The 20,229-nt window shown below is 38.2% G+C and overlaps 2 protein-coding genes across 4 annotated transcripts in view; one reads left to right on the top strand and one right to left on the bottom strand.

The window, feature by feature from the left end:
• Positions 1-13,296, bottom strand: part of SCLT1 (sodium channel and clathrin linker 1) — a 30,335-nt gene extending 17,039 nt beyond the window's left edge. The window contains exons 1-11 of the mRNA XM_038134392.1: positions 13,166-13,296; positions 10,459-10,526; positions 9,771-9,823; positions 8,824-8,893; positions 7,955-8,010; positions 7,456-7,588; positions 6,625-6,747; positions 4,833-4,877; positions 3,323-3,393; positions 836-926; positions 579-670 (exon numbers count right to left, since the gene is read on the bottom strand). Coding sequence (XP_037990320.1) covers positions 579-670; positions 836-926; positions 3,323-3,393; positions 4,833-4,877; positions 6,625-6,747; positions 7,456-7,588; positions 7,955-8,010; positions 8,824-8,893; positions 9,771-9,823; positions 10,459-10,512 — 788 coding nt within the window. The 5' untranslated portion in view covers positions 10,513-10,526; positions 13,166-13,296. The remainder of the gene's footprint in view (positions 1-578; positions 671-835; positions 927-3,322; positions 3,394-4,832; positions 4,878-6,624; positions 6,748-7,455; positions 7,589-7,954; positions 8,011-8,823; positions 8,894-9,770; positions 9,824-10,458; positions 10,527-13,165) is intronic.
• A 266-nt stretch (positions 13,297-13,562) lies between these two features.
• C4H4orf33 (chromosome 4 C4orf33 homolog) overlaps positions 13,563-20,229 on the top strand; it is a 28,887-nt gene continuing 22,220 nt past the window's right edge. For 2 of the 3 annotated variants that reach the window (XR_005256650.1, XR_005256651.1), the window contains exons 1-6: positions 13,563-13,700; positions 15,217-15,414; positions 16,698-16,758; positions 16,948-16,999; positions 17,097-17,296; positions 18,296-19,550. Coding sequence is in view for 1 of the 3 variants with exons in the window: in XM_038134393.1 (XP_037990321.1) it covers positions 15,234-15,414; positions 16,698-16,758; positions 16,948-16,999; positions 17,097-17,296; positions 18,296-18,395 (594 nt within the window). In the remaining 2 variants the exon portion in view is untranslated. Of the gene's footprint in view, positions 13,701-15,216; positions 15,415-16,697; positions 16,759-16,947; positions 17,000-17,096; positions 17,297-18,295; positions 20,114-20,229 lie in introns of those variants that run through there. The other variant, XM_038134393.1, reaches the window with a different exon arrangement.

Genomic DNA, 20,229 nt, shown 5'->3' with positions numbered 1-20,229 from the left:
ATCAATTAGGACACTGATCCATCCAAACTGAGCTATTAGTAAGTATATATTCATAAATTGCCCAAATTGCTTTTTTTTTCTGTTTGTTTTTAGACAGAGTATTTTCAGTTTGATGATCAATCAAGTCCTAGAAAGAAATGGAATTATAGGAGTTAACTCAGATATCTAATCTCAGAAGATCCTTTGAAGAATTCCAGTGATATCCTGGGATACATCACTGAAAATGTTCTATATTAAACCAGAATAGAACAGCCCCAGAAGAAATAAAGTCTTCCTCCATGGAGGAAACTGAATAATTGGATGTGGGCAATGAAGTTGCAGCTATAGTTTTAGAGAAAGAAAGCCACTGGTAATTTCACAACAGCTCAGGAATTCTTATTGTTTAATTATGATTGTCAGTATTGGCAGACATGAGAAAGGACAAGAGAGCCTCAGAGGGATCATCAAAAACATCTCTGTTACTTCCTAACATGTTTGCCACAAAACATGCAAGGATAGACAACCCCTCTATTTTTGTAGAGCCAGGGTATAAATTTTTGCATGTATCCTGTTAGTTACACACAGGGAGCTCTCTTTACCTTATTTCTAACTGTTTTATGTTAGACTGCATTTGCTGCAAGCGTTTGTCAGATGCTGTTTCTCTCTCCTGGGCAGACATCCTATCTTCTTCCTGGAAAGAATGAAAGTATCATCCAGACCTGATCTGAACTGAACAAAATAAAGATATAGTCACATAAAACAAGGTAGATAACAACTTGCAGTTCATTTCATGCCAGCATTCAGAAAATGACTGCCCACTCAATTGCAATAGAACTGATTCCTTTCTCTAGAATACCTTTCTCTCCAATTGGCTCTGAAGCTTCTCTTTCAATGCCATCATTTCTTCAAGCTTAGCATTTGCTGCCTGCCCATCTATTTTGGCTTGCCTGTATATAAAAAAAACCCCAGTCATTATAGAGGGGGAAAAAACAGCTCAATTAAAACTTTGTCACAATAGCTGGGAAGAGCAGAAAAATTCCACAATACTGTTCTCACAAGGCAGAAGAGGTTTGCCCCTTCTTCCTATGTGGCACAGAGAGGAATACCAAATTCCAAAAGTCCTGTGGAAATTACTACATAGATTATAAGGAAGGTGTATGCATTGATTAAAGGAGGAGGACTAGGCAATCAAAAACTTCAAGTGGTACAGTTAGTCAGATATCTAACAGAGAAATCTATTGCAGAATTAGATTTCACTTTTTAAAGCAACAGGACTAGGAATTAAAACAATTATACACTTCTAAAGAATTTAGCTGATGTGCTTTGTAATCTGAATAGTTTTTGTGGGCTGAAGGAGAAGAGGGGGGGAAAAAAAAGGAATAGTTAGTGAATCATGTTAATGACTAGTGGCTCTTCATCCTCAGTAGAAAAATCTTTTGAAAAAGGCAACCTCCCACTCCTCTGACTTGGGAACAGAAAGACACAGAGAGCCTTCACCTGGGGTGTAACCCAATTATTCAGGCTGCATATTAGGCTAAATTTAAAAACCAATGACTGACTCCATCATAAAGGTAAAAGACAGCAAAGATGTATTATTTCAGCTCATGCAAACTGCAGCACCAATAGTCATGAAAGAAGCTGGAAAATATTTCACACTTCTAACAAGCAACTTCAAGCAAAAATTTTTTCTAGAAATACTGATTTTTAATTAAGGGCATAAACCCAAGAATACTGTCCCTACATGAAAATCTTAAGAAAAATATACATAATCCAAGAAATTTTATAGCAAATATTTCATTTCAGCCCAATTAATTGGAAAAGTTAATTTGGTTACAATTTCTTTAAGATGCAAAAACCTACAACAAAAACATTATTCCTAACCACACGGTCTTCAGTTTGGGCCCAAAACTTTGACCTTAGTCCATCTGAAACATTGCATCTTTCTCCTAAAAGAAGTACTGGAAATTCAGGAGGACGTTAAATTGCCTCCTGCAAAATATTTTAGAAGTGTTGTAAAACAAAATAAAAACTCAAAAGGCAGCACAAGAAGGGAAAAAGAAGAAAAATTGTCATAGAAATCAGAACACCTCAAGTATTAATGCATTTTAACAAACAGGTTGAGATTCAGATCAAATTCAGAGGTCTGCATTTTACAGGCAACAAATTGATTCTAAAGATACAGCTTTTATTCTTTACTGTACAATATATCTTTAACCTAATATTGGCAAGTTATCTCTGTGTAAGAGCTTTAAGACTCTGAAATGCAGATCCACGCCGTAGCTATGCCAAGTTTCTTAATTTGTGTGTTTTATCCAGGCCATACAAACCTAATTTAAACCTCAAATCTCTAACACACAGGTTTTTTTTTAATCTACTTTTGCATTCCTGACTTAGTACTCTATTACCATAAATCATGTAAACTATGGAAAACATCCCAAAGGATTAGAATTGTCTGCACCATATGCTATATAATCCATGCAGACTACATCTTCATGTTACAGAAGCAACTAGTGAAAATATTCCAAACTTCTTGGAGAAACACTGCAGCACTTTTTAGGGCTAGACAGAGCTGCTGCCATTAACTTTGGGAGTAAAACATTGTCTTTAGGGTGCAAGGTTAGGCTGATCTGAAAGGAAGGTGAGCATTTATGAGTGTCTGTAACTAGAGACGGATAATGACTGAATTTCTTATTTTACTCTCAGTTCATAAATCCACTGTTGAATGAAATAAAATTTAAATTTGACATTAACCATCACTAGTTAAAAGAGAGAAGAAACACAGTAAACTGGCATTGAATAGACTTCAGCTGTAAACACAAATGATCATTACATTTTGTCACAGATATTATTTCTCCTTTCTCTTGATAGACTTCAGGAATGTAATTAACACTTCTTTTACCTTTAACTCCCACAGAACCTATGGTTTAGAGCTCTTTGATGATAAGAGGTGAAAGCAAATTTTATTAAAAAAATTAGAACTTGGAAGCTTGCTTGAACATTCAAATTTCAGAAGTGTAATGAGTAACCATTCAACTGGCTTTTGAGCAACCTGTGTTCTAATGAAAGCCTATCTTCAGAATCAATTGTGATGTGATACTGACAATTTCTTTTCTTTTAAATCAAAGGTCAAGTGTTGACTATTTCAGGGAAAAGCTGGACCAAACAACACTGACTGGAAATACGCTACCATAACACTAATGATGCCTAACAAACTTCAGAGACAGTTACTGAAACCATTTTAACACTGAGGATGAAATTAGCTTGCAGTGCAAACAAGGCCCACGACACAGCAGCAGGTTAGCAAAAGCTATAGAAAAGATGTTTTAATCTGCCTGCTTTATACCTTAATTGTTTTCGTAGTTGCTCTAGTTCCACATCTTGTTCTGTCACAGTTTTCAGAAACTGCTGATTGGTCTGTGAAGTAAAGAGATATTTGTAACATATTCACTATAGTATTGAAAATGCTGTACATGTGACACACGCCTTACACCGAGATAGTAAAGATGACCACAATGGCAGGAAGCACTCAAAATGCACAATATTCTCCTTTTCTCCCTTCTCTGCTATTAATTGCTAATGTTCTTCTTGCCTTTTTGACTGTTGCTAACAATTGTTTTCAGGCACTTCCTACTTCTAAAATATCTATTCTGAGTGTTAACAGTTTTCATTTCAAGACGACCACAGAGTACTCAAAGTAAAAACCCCATCTTGCCCAGATCTATTATTTTGGTTTCATTAATAACAACAAAATATCAGATGAAATCAACTCAGATAATCAATGAGATCTTTCTGCAAATTCCTGCAGTTTACTTCAGTTTTTACTACCCTAAGTAATTTAACATCAGCAGTGAGCACTCTTGCCTCAATACTGAATCTCGTTTCCAGAGCATGCATAAATATGCTGAACAATTCCAACCTGAGCACAACTAGGAAACAAAGCTGTTCTACCACAATAAAAAATGTGACTAATTAACATGTCTCCTCACTTCCTATTTTTCAGTTTGTTAGCTCAAAAAAAGGGCTTCATGTTTTATCCCATAACATCTTTATGCCTTTGGTAACAGATGGTGCCAAATGTTTTTTGGATAACGCAAACAAATGGATTATCTTTATTTTAAATATTGTCTTAACTCTTTTCTCTGATGTGAGGAAAAAAATATTTCAGTGATAAAAACAAGAGCAGACTGTTAGAGTAGGTTAGGAGTCTTTTTGCCAGTATTCAAAACAGACACTCAAAAAAAAATCATACAGGAATCAAAAACAAGCTGCCCAGTCAAAACCTCACACTCTCTTTCACCTCAATTTTTCAACAAAAAACTACTTGAGAGATTCTATTAAAACTGTTTGTCAATTTTGGAAGGCCAAGGCTAAAGCTTATTAGCTAAAAAGTCCCACAGTCTAAGGATGTGGATGAAGCACTGGAAGGTTATCAGAGCCCAGCAAAATGTGCATAAAGGTGACAAAGACACTGAAGACAGCAGTACCAAAACAGGAATGGATAAAAATGTGCCAGAGCTAGCAAATGCAAGAGGGCATAATTTAAAGCAATGTTTCCTTTGTGAAGACATGTGGGAAGTACACTAGCCACATACTGTTATTCTGAGTGTAAGCTCACCCCTGAAGTGTAAAAGAAGGAGCTCACATAAAATTAAAAGCTGACCTCTGAAGCACCTTCACCTGGTGTTTGGAGTTCAGGAATAAAGCCATCACTGCGTCCTGGCTGCTGGAGAAGTCTGCAAATTTGAATGGCACCAGGCATGCGTGAAGGCCTTTTTGCTTTGGCTTTGTACTTTGAGGGTCCAGTAGGGAAAATAAAGAAATTACTAGTTCACTGTTCAAATGGTTTTACTCACCACGTGCAGTTGGCGAGTCAGCTGCTGAATGCTACTCAGTTGATCCTAAAAAGAGAATTCAGAGTTTCTTACAATCATTACAGTCAGAAAAAAAGAATAATTAGAAATCTTCATAGTCAACTGAAAACATTTAAAAAAAACATGTAGCAAGAAATTCAGTGTGTCTTCAGAGATTTGAGCTAGATTATTTTTAGCTGTTGATCTTGTACCCCATAACATTAGATTTACTACTGAACAATTTATCTAATCTTCTCTGGGTCACAAACTGCCACATGCACTTACTATGGAAGGAACCTCACATGCACTTACTATGGAAGGACACATGAACAGTACTTTTAAAAAGTCACACTGACTGTGGTGCTACTACAAGCATTTTTGCTAAGCAAAGTAACCGACATGCATCCATTAATTTAAAAATGCCTGATATGGACATTTTAATTTGTTCTTTGCCATACAGGATGTCTTGTGTCCCTACAAAACACAACTCAGTTAAGTTCCTGAGTCTCTGAATGTGAACTCTATCATTCCAGGAGAATTAACACAACTCAGAAAAACCATCTGCAGCATGCCAGGTGCCTTCAGAGCAGAGAAAGGACTGCCTGGGCTGAAGTATCTTCTAATTGTGCTAACAGTCTCAAGGCCAAGGATATGCTAGGAACCTATTCCTGCCACTCCCTTACCTTCTGCATCCAGTCCTTATGAGGCCCCCTCTCCTCCTTGCCTTCTGTCAATTCCAATTCTACTTGATCTTACCTATTTTTATTTACCTCTGACAGCTGTTTGCTACTCCTTCACTGAAAGCTAAACCTCAAATAAAAGTTTATTTAACTGGAGAGCTCTTTTCTGTGGGAGACAAGTAGTATCTAAGAATAAAAGGCTGTTTAGCCTCACTCTTGTCAAGGTGGCATTAAAATGCACCAAAAATTTAGTTACTAATAAGAAGTGGAAATTGGAAGCCCTACAACAGCTACCAATGACTGTCTATACTCTCCTGTGTATGTTATTAGTAACTGACAATACAACACAAGAAATAATCTACTAGAAGAAACAGGAGCAGAAAGTTGGAACCACACAAAGATCAGAGTCCTCTTAACTATTCCTTGAAATAATTATGAAATTTGACAGAGTACAACAGCTGCACACTTACACTATTTCTCAAAAAAGATCACATTGCCAAGGTGAACTAAATACAACAAAAAACCAAAAATCAGTAAAAAAATATTTCTGAGGTGAGCCGTAGCTGTGCCCACAAGTCAAGTGTGTTTGAAAATAGAGAGGAAATAGTAAAAGAATTTGTAGGTTCTCTCCTAGAAATACATGTAGTAAAGTACATTAATGCATCAAGTTTCTATTGGTTCTTCACACACTGTGCATCTTTACACAGATCATCAGAGCAGAACAATTTCTCTAAGAATTTCCTGAAAGGCCTCTCCCAGCCTCAGCAGAAGAGAAGCTGGCTGTGAAACACAGCTAGCATTAGACAAAGACTAGTGAACGTGATTTTTTCACCTGTTTAGGTCTTTACTGATTAACAGCAGGAAATAGTGACTACTTTTCCAGCTATTCAAAGGAGAACAGATAAAGAAAGACATCCACCTCAGAATTCAGAAATCTTAAGCAACTTTTTCAGGTATTTTACCATCCTGAAGATTTCTGACTGTGCAATTCAAACACAGGACTATTTATATAATACACAATATACAGAATAATTTATATAATATTTATATATGTACATATGTACACATGCATATACATATGAAAATAAAAAAAGAACAAAAAAAAAGACAATTACACTCTGCTTTTTCCTTTCAGCTATGAGCACGTGTGTTCTAGTCAGGCGCTCCTGGTACTGCTGCTGAAGCCGGTCATGCTCCTGTGACAACGTCTGCCAGCGCTCAACTGCTTGGTCTCTCTCCTAATTTACAGAACAATATTCTATTACAGCACATTTGCCTTTGTCTATCATTGTCTAAAAAGACAGGTCTTAACTTCTATTTTGAAGAAATGCCATTACCTATACTTTTCTCTGTGCATATTTTTTTTTTTAGATTTAAATTCAAGTGCAGAAAAACAGATGCTTGGAAGTTCAAATTCCACTTCCAGTTTTCTGCCTTTTTTTTCTGAAGAGTTCAAACTTTCACAGGTCTTCAAGGTAGGCCTGCAGTATAGATACTATTCAAATACCAAAATTCAATTGATATATTGTAATAAACAGAAAAAAAATTTGCTTGTATTTTTACATTTAAATACTATTTTCTACATCCCACACTTCCCTCCTCATATCACATTACAATAGTTTTGATTAAAATGACAAGTTACTACAAAAAGCTTGAATTGAAGAAAATATTTCACAGAGTTGCTGATCATGAATTCGACATACAGATCAAGTCAACTAGGTAAAATTACTGATTAATATTAAAAAATATTAAAAATTTTACAATTTAATATAAAAATTATTTTATGAATCTAGGAAAGAAGTTTCTTCAATCTTTGAATTCAAGAAGGGCTCAAAACAGCCTTAAGGAACCAAATGATTTCTGAATCAAGAAATAAAACAGCCTCCCCTAATCTGCCAAGACACAACAAGAGAAATAAAACAATATAAATGTTTCATCTCACACACTTGTTTTGCCAGCCGTAGTTCTTCTTGAAGGGCTCTCACTGTGCCTTCATCTGCAGGAATATCAGTTTCCAGATGCACAAAAGGAAGAGCCTCCAGTTGCTTCTCAAGAGGCTCTTTCAACTCTGCATGCAGCCTGAAATTCAAAGAAATAAGTTCAGCAAGGTGTTTCTTTAAAAGGGATTTTTTTTAACAACTGAAATACACTGTGCATTCCACCTGTACATACTACTTCCTTCCAAGTCAAATTTAAATCTATTCAGTTTTGTTCTATAAACAAAATGGGCAGTTGGGAATAGATTCACATCTAGGTCTTTTAGTGACATGGTAAAATCTCCTATACCTGGTCCTGTAATATGTATTAAGCACTTCTAACGTTAGAATCCTGAATTTACTAAGCAGAAGACTTCAAAGATTTCAAGGTCCTAGGAAAAAAAAAAGCTTTTTCATGCTTAGAAATCATGACAAACAGTAGTAGCAACATGGCAGTGCAATTATTTACCTTTCATTTTCCTTGGTGACTTCTTCCAATTTTAGCTTCATCCCACCCATTTGTGCCTGGCAGAAAGACATTCAAGAGTTAGGACTCATTTAAGTTACACATTCTCTGGTAACACTGTCATCCTGTATTTCTGACTGACACTGTAAAAGATGGACAATTTAATTAAGAACGATACAGTAAATGAAAGTCAATTGCTTTTTTAAGGCAAGTCACAGGATGCCACTTGAATTTAATGGCTGCCAAGTCCTGTTACACCTCAGCATTTGGAAGTTATTACAGACATTAAGTTTAACCTTTTGAAATTCTTATGGCTCTTACAGATTGATTTTTAATTAACTCAAGCTTTTAGGGGTAGAGTGGATAACTCATCTTTTATGCTGCAAGCATTTGATGAAAGTTTAGGAATTAAATGAGGAGAAACTCCAGTTATATGAACCAAACTGGCTGTTTTGTTTACTAGTGCAAGGAAGCCATAGTGCTTCTCTTGCCTCCTGAAATCGATCAAGCTGCAAGACTATTTACAAAATCGTTATGATGGACAGATCAAACCAATTAAGTGCATTAAACCAAAAGCAGTGTGCAACTTCTGCATGAAGATCACAAGCAAAAAAATGCTTTCTGTATGCCTTAAGTTTTAATATCACTTATGTTTTCAGTCATGTGAAAGGAAGATGGATCCCTTCCACCCTCAGGATTACACTGTTGCAATTTGGACAATCTCCCAACCTTTTCACAGAAGCCCTCCATTCATCCCCTTGAGGCAGCCTGCAGTCCAGCAGCTTTGTGAAGCATGACAAAAACGAGTTCTCTACATATTCACACCACTAAAAGGAGAAATTTCCAGTCGTAAATGTAGGGAAGGCCCATACCTGATAAAGCTGCAGCTGTTCTCTCATTTCCTCCACCTGTTTTCCATACTCTGTGATGAGAGCTGACAAGCTAAGAAGTTGGAAAACACAATCAGAATGAGTTTCATAAATGCTGAAATGCTCTGTAATTAACTAGTTGTAAAGAATTCTTAATCTAGAGGCCAGAACAGAGCAGTCACTTTTCTTGAGTTCAAAGCTTGACATTCCTCAGAATCAAAGGAACAAATTTAATCACTACTTTAAAATAATGATCATTAACAGCAAGGGTCCTACATAACAGAAATAGAACATATAATGGGACATAATAAATGACCATTAATACCATATTAATATTTCATTGATTCACACAGAATCCCAAATATTATAAGACTAAACTTCATTGCTGCTTTCACATACAACAGTAAAGTGGCCTAGAAGACAATGCAGAACACTGTAGTTCTGCTTCTATACTTTCTCTCTCCTAATATTTTCTTAGCTGATAGCAATTCTCTGAAAACTCTATATTAAAAGCTAACAAAAAAAGCTAGGTTATTTTTGTAAGAGGAAATTTCAGTGATCATGAAACCATTTACTGACAGACAACTGTGAGTTGAAGAGTGTCAAAAAAACATTGTTAAAAACATCCCCCAATCTCAACAGACAGCAGTTACCTGTGTTACCTAGATAACTGCAGTCTTACCAGAACTTTTGTTTATTCTCTCAGAGCTTAGACTAGAGAATTCCTTCATTCATCTTTCATCCTTCATTGTACAGCTTGTGGAAGCTAAGTAAGTAATTTAATTTACTGAATAAATACAATACCACCTAAAACCAACTTTTACAGTAACACCTCTAGAGACACATGTATACAAGACCCAGTTCACCTGGATAGTTACACTCCTGTGAGCACATGAAAATTTCCTTCAAACACACTGCAGTATTCCCACTTATCACTTGGAATCAGTTACCTTTGGTCCATCATCCTGGATCCTGATGTGCCATCACCACCAAGGGCATGTTCCTGTAATGGAATAATAATTTACTCATTAATAATTGCACATAAATGTATGTAGTTTTAGACTTTTATACGAAACCCAAAACTGTCTGTACTGTAATTTGTACAACATGCCACAGAATCACTTTCAGGTTTATGTTCAAAAACCCTCAAGTGCTGGCCCAATATGAAAAAATAATATTCCTTTTTCTGAACATGTTCTGATCTAGAGCATAATTAGATCTGAGGGAAAATCAACTCAATCTTAAAAGAACAATCATGGGTTTGTGTAAGTGCTTTTATTCATTTCATGCATCTCAGCATCAGGAGAGCACTGGAGCCCGAGCTTCTGCACAAGCCTTCAGACAGGCTTATGGTACCCAGCACAAAAAGCTACCTCAACATGAGACCGATCTCCAAGAAAAGTAAAAAAGTGTACTGAATTACAAATCAAGTACAATTTCAGGGATAAAACTTTCAGAAATTCACCAAAAATACAATAATTCACTGTTAGGGCAGTTTTTTCTGCTGTTGCTGTGTATGAAGGACCCAAAACAGGGCCAGACAACACCGAAGTGAGCTGCTCTCCATATTTGGAAAGCTGTTTATCACAAAACATAATCAAAGAAATTGTTATTACTTCCATGCCTGAGTTCACATACCTGCTCAGCAGTAATTCTCAGAACCTCATTGGTTTCACAGTGTCCAAGAGCCATTTTTAGCCTCTGACCTGAAAAACACCACATTTAGAATCATGGCTATAACACAGGCCTCTATCTAAATAAATGGGACTGGCAGTCAGAAATATGTTTAACAATATAATGCTTTGAGGGAAGAAAAAAAAAGCTTTTAAAATTCCATTTAACACAACTGTTTAAAAAAAAACCCAGGACTAGAAAAAACCTACAGCAACTGTTATAATAATAATGAATTCCATTCCTGTTATATTCAGTTTTCCTTAAGAATTAATTTTGCTCTGTTTTGAAGAATCTCAGTAACACTTTTGCAACTGGAATGGGTAACTAAGAAGAAAAAAAGAAGTTGGGAATGCAATGGCTGTATTTTGATTTAAACAACTTTTTGCCTATTTTTCTTGATACACATCCCATAGTTCTTTTACTAGTTCTAAACTTCTGCAGGAGGATATAGGAAAAAGACAGTGGGCATAGAAAAGAGGTAACAGCAAAGGAATGCCAGGAAACAGGAAGGGGAAAGTTGCTGCCCTTATAAGCCACAGGATGTAAACATGAGATGCCACAGGTCCAAAAAGGGACAAACTTTAAACATCACTTATAGAAGCTCACTTTCAACAGTAAAGCGTTAAATATATTCTGAAAAAAATTCAGCACGTACCACAAAAGTACGGAATGGAATGGAGGATTATTATTTGTAGGTCTGGCTACTAATATTTCAAAAAGAATTCAGGTAAAACGCAACCTTCTTTACAGCTACACGTTTAACACAACAAACACTCCACAACATTAAGTATAATACTGCTTAGAGCATCTCATTTCAGACGCATTACACACATTCAGTGTTTTACAACTTTGATTTCACATTTGTGAAGCAAGAGAAACATTAATCCATGTATCAGGCTCAGAGTAGGCCTAAAACAACTTAGGGCTCAGCTGGCAACTTCAAATCTTGTCCTGTGAAAATGTGTAAATATTTTTTTTTAAAAAAAGGATTAAACTCTTTGATAGGAAAGGGAATTCACCATTTCATAGTGAATTTAGTTTGAGTTCTAAGTTCTACTTAGATTCTAAAGGTTTACAAAATAAGCTATAGCCAAAAGAAATACTTATGAAAAGGCAGGCAACATTCTAATATTTGAAAACAGCATAATATTTTCAAGTCGCAGAATAATAAATACTCTTGCAAAGTTCAAGAAAGATACAGATTTTTGAACCAGGATGACTGTGTTATCTCCGATAGAAGTTTTTCTGCTATCCTTGGAATCAAAAGTTGGTTTCACCTTTGCCACGGAACTTGGTACCCAGTGGAATTCTGAGGCCTGAGTGATGGAGCTGCAAACGCTGCAAGCACCGTGACCTGCTCCTGCTGCTGCGATGCTCCCAAGTTTTCCAGCAGCGCTAACTGGGGACAGCGACATTCCCTGGGACAAAGCGCCTGCCCCATCTCCAGCTCCCAGGAAGATAAACTCAGCAGAAGCAAATTTGTTCGGCCAGTTGTTTTGCTGGCGAGTAACTCAGATGCACTCTGATTAAGCCATGTTAAGTTATATTAAACCCATCAAGTAACACATAATTAAAAATAGCGATTTTAGTCCGTAAAGCAAATTTCACGAATAACTGGCAAGAGAACTTTCTAAAGTGTAAGAAACGCTGTGGTTTCGTGACTAGAGAGGCATTCATACAAAAACGCGTGTGGTTTTGGCCATCACCCTCATCAGCAGCTTTTAATTCCTGGTATTTAGCTAGCTAAAACCACTACCCATACTGTTCCTGTTATAAATAAGAAGCTTGACTAGGCCAATATTCAAGCAGCAATCAATTTATTAATTAATGTGGTAAAGTATGAGCAAAACAGCGCTGGGTACAGTGGGGGAAGTTTTCCCTCCAGCTGCACAACGATGGTTGGGGTGTACAGATATTTATAGGGGTGCACATGAGCTTTTCTCAGCAGTTTCTATTCCCAATTTTTACGTCACAATTCTATACGCTATTGTGAGTTAGTTTTTCTCAGGATGTACCCCAGAAAGGAGTATCCCCAGATGGTGGGGTCCGACTTCCGAAAGAAGAAGAGGTCTTCCAGCAGGTGCGGTCCAGACTCCAGATGTGGGTCCACCTTTTAATTGCAAAGACTATAAATCTCATAGCAGTGATGTCCAGCTTCCCTTGGTCGAAGCCATCAATCCTTGGGTTGATGTTCATCTTCCTTTCTCAAGCTGCTTTTCACTGTTTTGCTAAGGTGTTGAGATAAGCATGTTTCCTTTACACATATTCTAAACTTATATTTTCAAAGCTCCTTACTACAAGCAATATTCTAAAATTATACTTCAAAAGGTTATTATTGTAAAGCTGTTTAATGCTTAGCTACATGCAAAAAGTTCCTGTCTAGCAGCAACATCCTTAAAGCTTTAATTCAGATGCTATAAAAGTTAATTGCAAACAAAGGATAAGTTCAAAGGCCTTCTTCCATGCTTTACTCCCTCAGTTAGTTTTTTGGAATTCATCCTTTAATTGTGCCATGATCAGTTTCCACACATATCACAATCACAAGCACACACGCTGCCTTGTGTGTACCTGACAGGAAACACAGCTTTGTATCTCACATTCCTCACTGGGAAACCTACGGAACACAAACCTTCACTCGTACTGAATTTAAACCCTCACTACCAACACTCACCGGGCCGTGCCTCCTTCCCAGCTTTCCCCAAGCAAACTCCACGAAGCCCCGGGGGGAAAAGCCGCTTGTCCGGCTGCAGGGGAGGGAAAGAAAGCCAGAGCCGTACCGGAGGAGGGAAAGAAAGCCAGAACCGTAGCAGAGGAGGGAAAGAAAGCCAGAACCGTAGCAGAGGAGGGAAAGAAAGCCAGAACCGTAGCAGAGGAGGGAAAGAAAGCCAGAACCGTAGCAGAGGAGGGAAGGCGGCAGGAGCTCGCCGGCGCCGGGGCGGGACGCGCTCCCCTCACCGCCGGTGCCCCGGGGCGGGCGCGGCGAAGAGAGCCGCCCCTCCGCTCCTCCCCGCTGCCAGCACCGCCGCTCGGTAAGGACGCAGCGCCGCTACCCAGCTCCACGGAGGAGCCTCACAACCGCCGAGGGCCGGGGTAGGGCCGGGGCGGGCCCGGCCGCTTCCTCCGGCCCGCCCGCAGCACCGGGCCCGGCCCGCCGCCAGCGCCGCCCGCGTCACGTGGGGAGCGGCCATGGCGGGCGCCGGGGCGGGGTGCGGGAAATGCCTGCTTAAAGTTGGTTTGGGGGGCTGTGGGTTAGGGATAGGCGCTTAAACTTTCCTTCGGGAAAACAATCGGGCTGTGGCCGGAGCAGCAGGGCGGGGAAGTGGGAGCGGCGCGGAGCGGTTGCATGGGAGGCTGTAGGCCGGCGGGGGCCGGTCACTGCTCCTGGGGAACAGGCGACAGGAGGAGGGGACGCAGCTCGGGGCTGCGTCTGGGGAGGGTCAGGTTGGACTTCAGGAATAATTTCTTTATACGGAGGGTGACTGGACTTCGGAACGAGCTGCCCACGTCCCTGGAGGTGTTGAAGGAAAGGCTGATTTGCAATGACTGCAAGTGAAAGCTCTAGCTAGTTGCTTCATTTCCTTGTGTCTCAAACATTAAAAGGTTTCCCCTCAGTCTGTTTTTTTTTTTTGGTGTTACCAAATCCTCAAGATTCATGTAGTGGAGACTGTTTTGTTTATCTGTCCTCTTGATAAATATTTCTGGTGGTTTTGGAAGGTATTTATTTAGATGTATGTGTGAAAAGCCTTTAAGCGTGTTATGAATGAAATTGCCAATCTAATTTTTATCAATAATTTGCAAGAGCCAAATTATGATATCAAAACAAAGTGCAAAATTTATTTAGCGCAAATTGACAGAATTTCGGTAAGCCACGGATCGGACAGAGTCTAGCCCAGGAATAGACCCTGGGTGACACGCTGAACAACTCCAAGCACTGGCAGCTTCAGAGTGCGGCGGGCACACCTGGGTCTCCCCCACGCAGGTTTTTCTCCTATTTTTCTTGCCGCGGGCTAGGAAGTCCATTGTCCTTTTCATAATCAAACAAGTTCCAAAGGTTTCTCCGGTCCAGTAGAATGGCATCTAATGGAAGGTGGTCCGGTCCTCAATGTCTTCGGGAATAATTCATCGGCTTCTGGTCTTGTGCTAGACAGGACTAAGCTTAACAATACACACAGTCCCATACCGAGAGAGATATCCATGTAAATGTGGTCTATTGGTGTGGTATGTGTGCTGGTTTCTCACTGCTGCTGACTGCTTCCTTGGCTTTTCCTTAAGGACATGTCCAGACGTAACCCCTGTGTCACCCACTTATTTAATACCTATCTACCTTAATATATTTTATACTATCTTAAATCTATTTCTCTATTTTAATAAATATGAATTTTGACATCCATTCATAACAAGCGTAATAAGGCTTCAGAGCCATTTGTAACCCTGCGGGTATAAAAACTATGAGAAACAGCATTTATGTAACTGGTTCTTGGGTTTTGTTTGTTTGTTTTTTGTTTTGTTTTTTTTTAAACAAAGCTAGTTTGTTTCAGTTCTGTTGTCTATAAACACGATTTGGTAATTGACATTGACTTTATACCAAACTGTGTGGGGTTTTTTCTGCTGTTGTTTTTGTTTTTTGGTTTGGTTTTTTTTTTCGTTTTCCTGGGCAACCAAACGGCAGTTCATGCGGAGATGGAATGGGAGATCTTCTTTGACAAAACTTTTCTTTTTCAGTCGTGTAGTATCTGAAGATGGAATTTCGCATTGAACACACCTGGGATGGTTTGCCTGTGAGCCACGAGCCGGTTACAATTGGGCTGAGGCCGGATAACGCAGGACTGCTGATGGAAATTCGTGCTCCTTTCTTTAATGACCCTCCAGCACCTCCCGGAGAGCCAGGGAAACCTTTTGGTGGACTGTGGGACTATGAGGGTAAGTGTAACTCTTCTTTAAATATATCTGATTTCTGTAGACACTGTATTTGGTATGCCTGGTCTTTTTTTAAGAGACTTCTTAATATGTGATGGTTGTTTTTTTACAAGAAAACCCCCAAAACTGGAGTTCAGTGGTCTGGGTTGATTTCAGTAATTTTGAAGTTGAGTTCTTGATCCTGTCAATAGCATATGCACTCAAACTTAGGTTTTGGGTTACTGATACAACTTGTGAACTATCAGAGGCTTGATATATTTGAGGATCAAAATAATTTTGTGGCTTATATATATTTAAATGCCCTTGTGGAAGGAGAAGTGAAATCCTAAAGACTGATTACACTTTTGCTTTAAGAAGTTAAGCGTTTTAATAATTTTGCCTAAGTTCCTTTGAGGAATAGGAAGGTGTGAAACACAGAAATTACACCTCATGAAATGCAGTTCAACTCTCATAGTAGTGCTGGGTATTTTCTCCTTTCCTCTCCACACTGTCACTTTTGCCCATTGCTTTGAGTAATGCAAGAATTTAATATTTCTAGCAGTTCCTTACTTCCTGATTATTGAGCTGTTCTGATTCAAGCTGTACTAAAATGGTATTAGCACCTCTTTGGTGTTATTATAATAAATATCCTTAGGTAAAAATAAATAAAGACATCAGTCATATCATAATTCTAACTGAAGTTTTCTAATAATGTCATTGCTGTGAGATGCACTGTTGTAATTTTACATGAGAAACACCATTGTAGTTCTACTTTCTTTTCCTGAAATGTGATTCAAATGTCACATGCAGCTTTCAAGTACGCCTGGAACAGTAATCCCCTGTCCAAAATATCCACCTATAGGAAAAAAACATTGAAGAGCTAAATGCTTTCTTATGATTTCTGAGATTCAACAGTTTTACTTACGAAGTGTGTGCCCTGCTCTGAATGTGTGATCCTCTTTCCCTTATTTTCCTGCTGCATCAAGGTGAGTATTTTCAAAACTGGAATCGGTAAAGCTAATAAAGTCAGTACAGTACTTTATAAAGCTCTTTGTGATCATAGCAATTAAAATAAGAGCTCCTGAAGTTGGAGTTGTGGCACAACATTTTGAATATTTGGGTTGTAGTTACTGTGTACGTGTCAGTAGTGAGTCAGGCTCTGGCATGACACAGGTCAAAACACATGAAAATTGAGTTTTGTTAATAGGATATAGAGATCTCAGGATATTGCAGAATAGTAATATAAAATACTGACAGCTTGGGGTTTTTTGTAAATTTTTTGTTTGGTTTGTTTTTTTTTTTTTCAGTTGTAGAAGCATTCTTTCTGAGTGACAGAACTGAACAGTATTTGGAAGTTGAGCTTTGTCCGTAAGTACAGCACTGAAAAAGTCCCAAAAGTTAATTTACACTTGCAGTTCTAATGCTTGTGAGACACATGCATGAGGGGGAGTAGACACAGAAACTGGGTCAGTATGGGGAATGTACATATTTGTGGTGGTATAATGCACTAATAACTTGACATAATTTTAGGAAAACTGTGCTTTGATTCTTTGACAGCCATGGGCAGTACTTACTGCTGCTGCTTTCTGGCAGAAGAAAAGCATGGAAAGTAAGTGCTCAAGTTCATAATGGTTTTTATTTACCTACTTTCTGATCAAAAGATGGCCAATATCTCTTACTTAATTTTTTTTCCCTTCCTTTAACAGGAAGAACTTCCTCTGGTGTTTGAGGTGACCAGAAGGAAAACCAAATGGGAGGGTAAAGCTCTTCTTCCTTGGAGTTATTTTCCACCATGCATTGACAAGTTCAATGCCTTTGCAATTCATGGCTCAGGAGAAGAGAGAAAATACGAAGCACTTTATCCTGTGCCTCCACACCAGCTGCAGGAAGGACAGGAACCAGATTTGTAAGCATAAAATAAGCTCATCTGTAAAATGGTTGCACTATTGTTGGAATACTTGAAAAAGCTGATCTGATTTTTGGATTGAGTGCCCCTAGTATTTTTGCTATAGTACTTAGCTCTGGGTCCACTGGTGCTTTGTATAGAGCACAGTGGCACTGTAATTTGTGCTTGGTTTGCATGTTAGGTGCATAGAAAATTACACATTCAGTACCATTGGTATCTGCTTTTATCACCTTCCCCATCTAAATCATGAGTTGGTTGTTCTAGTTTTCCTTCATGACTTCAGCTCCTCCTGAAGTGCCATTTAGGGATAATTTCACCAGATACATTTCCAGTAAATCTCTTCTGCTCCTCCCCTACTATTCTAAAAGCTTTCACCTCTACAGATTGTTCCATGCTCTGGAAAAAATTGAAAAGGCAAACTAAACTAAAAAAAATATAATTAAAGGATACGCAGTATCACTAGAAAAAACAGAATTTGGATTTTTAAATTGGGCTTCGGGCCTGTTTATTTTCTTTTCCTGTTAGGCTGAGATGATCTGGTAAAACCTGTTACTCCTGGGCATTTTGTATAAGTGAACCAGCTCTAGAAGACACACTGTAGCTCTTAAAGCACTTGTTACACAACATAAGTGAGGGTGAGGTAGGGTAAATTTTAGATAAATTACCCTTTATTTAAGAAAAAATAAGAGTCTGCAACTCTATATTAAAAAATTCTGAGCTATTGCTAATAAAACACATCAGTGTTCTGTGACAAATGGAAATTTTAAATTTGTTTTTATTTATTGTATTGCACTGAAGACTGGCTGTAATACCTTTTAAGCAGGAATTCTTTCTATAGTACCCCTTTCAAAATAACCCCCTTGTCTTTTTCACATGTTGGTAGCAGTTGAAATAGTGTGAAGAGACTGTTCCTTGCTGATTCCATTACTGTCAGTTTGTCTTTGCTCTTACAGATTACTACAAAAGTTAGGGCTTTGTTTATTTCTCTTTTGTTTGCAGTCATCGTTTGGAATTCTTCAAAGACTTGAACCTGAAAGAACTAACAGGAGAAGACTGGAAGCAGCCTGAATCAGATATATGGAAATCTCTCACTAAATGAATGGGTTGAGGCATAAATTTTTATAATGTTGAAGTTGGCTGAAGCTGTGTGGAAACAACTTCCTCAGTCTGAGCAGAGGTTGTAAGATACCAGATTAGCAAGGCTTTCCTTGGCACCGAAATCATGGATCAGTCTGAAAATCAACTGCAAAGCATGTGGATCTGTTGATTGTAAATGTATGAATGGCTTGGAGTTTTCCATCTGTGCAAGAAATGAATCTGCTGCTACCAATGAAGGAAGAAAAACGTGCTGAAATTGCAGCTGTGCTTTTGTGGGAGCTCTGAAGTCTGACAAGGCCCAATACCTGGATTGGATTTTTTTGGTTTTACTATAGTTGCTGCATTTCTGCTGTATTTTCACTGCTGCTTGTTTGTTTGTTGACTGCTGAATGAGATCCTTATGTGCCTAGATTTTTTGCTTACAGTCAGGGCAAAGAATGTAGCTATTATGGATTTTGGAAGCTTAGTACTTGCCGTGCAGGAGGCATAACGCTGCCCTTTCCTGCATGTTCCTGTGCCTGAAGTTTTCCCTTGCTTCATGCTGAAGGGGGAACTTAGTCTGTCTCACAGACCTCTCTGTGGAGTTCCCTAATGCTGTTTAGGTGCAGAGGATAGTTTTATAAAAGGTTTTATGTATTTCAGGTGAAGTTTCTGGGACAAATCATGCTTCATAAAATCTTTTGATGTAGTTGTGTGCATGCAAAAGCTTTTTTCTAAGCCTTGTCTCATCATTTCAAGAATTCATCTCAGATGTCTGAGGATTTTTTTTTTTTGCATGCCACTGAGGGCTGGAGATACTCTAGGTGTATATTTTCTGTGTATGGCCATGAGTCATTTTAAACAATAGTGAATATTCCTAGGTGGCAACATCTAATCTGTAAACCCTCACCAGATTTACAAATCATATGTTCCTTTTTTTTTTTTGGCTAGCATAGCAATTGCTGCTTGATTGTGGCTGCTGATTTAATCTTATTTATATAAGCTTAAAAAATGTGAAGCTTGCCCACTACTTAGATCCTTGCCAGTATGCAGGAATAAACACATTTTGATGGTCCTATTTTCTTTGCTGTCTTTCAGCTTTACTCTAGCTGTAAGTTTTGCCTGAGAAGCAAAGAAGGTGGGAATATCCCACCTTTGTGAAGAACATCTCTGTGTGGTTAGTATCTGAGAGAGCATGTTAGTTCAGTTTTTGTTTAGCTTTAGATTCCCTCTTTGTACTTCCAGTTTTATGGAAGTGTGCTTTCAAATTTGAAGATATTAGGCTTTTTCTGTGGCAGACTTTGGCATGTCAGTGCACTCAGCCATCCAGTTGCTTTTGCTCTGTTTCAATTAGACAGTATAGGTTCCTTGCTGTAAAGTGCCATCTGTTGAGAATTGTAAGTATTGTACCTTCAGTTGTTCGGCTTCTTTTCTACCTTTTATCCATGTACAGTTTTCTACAGAATGACATCACTCTGAAATATGGAATAATTCAATAGATGTTGATTAAAGTATCATCTAGGCATTGACGTCTCAAAGCTGCTTTAAAAATTTTAGTCAAAACCAAAACGCCATTTTGCCAAACTTTTAGACTTCATTTTAAAAAGTTTGTCAAAAAAAAGTATGCAAAGATTCAAAATGGGTGTACTGCTTTTCTCACAAAGGTTGTTTTCATCTGAGGAATGATACTTTGTATGTAAGGGACAGTAAATAACATTTTTTATTCATATCTTGTTCTTACATTCATCTCTCTCTACCTCAAACTGACTGCTTCAGATTTGAGTTCAGATGTAAATGATTAACTTGGAGGGAAATAGATTATTTTCCCCAAATAAGTAATTTAAAGTAAAACCATT

This window comes from Motacilla alba, chromosome 4 (genome assembly GCF_015832195.1).
Source record: "Motacilla alba alba isolate MOTALB_02 chromosome 4, Motacilla_alba_V1.0_pri, whole genome shotgun sequence".
In the NCBI taxonomy this organism is placed as follows: domain Eukaryota; kingdom Metazoa; phylum Chordata; class Aves; order Passeriformes; family Motacillidae; genus Motacilla; species Motacilla alba.
The sequence above is the reverse complement of the archived record's forward strand: the minus strand, read 5'-3'. Positions and strand labels throughout refer to the sequence as shown.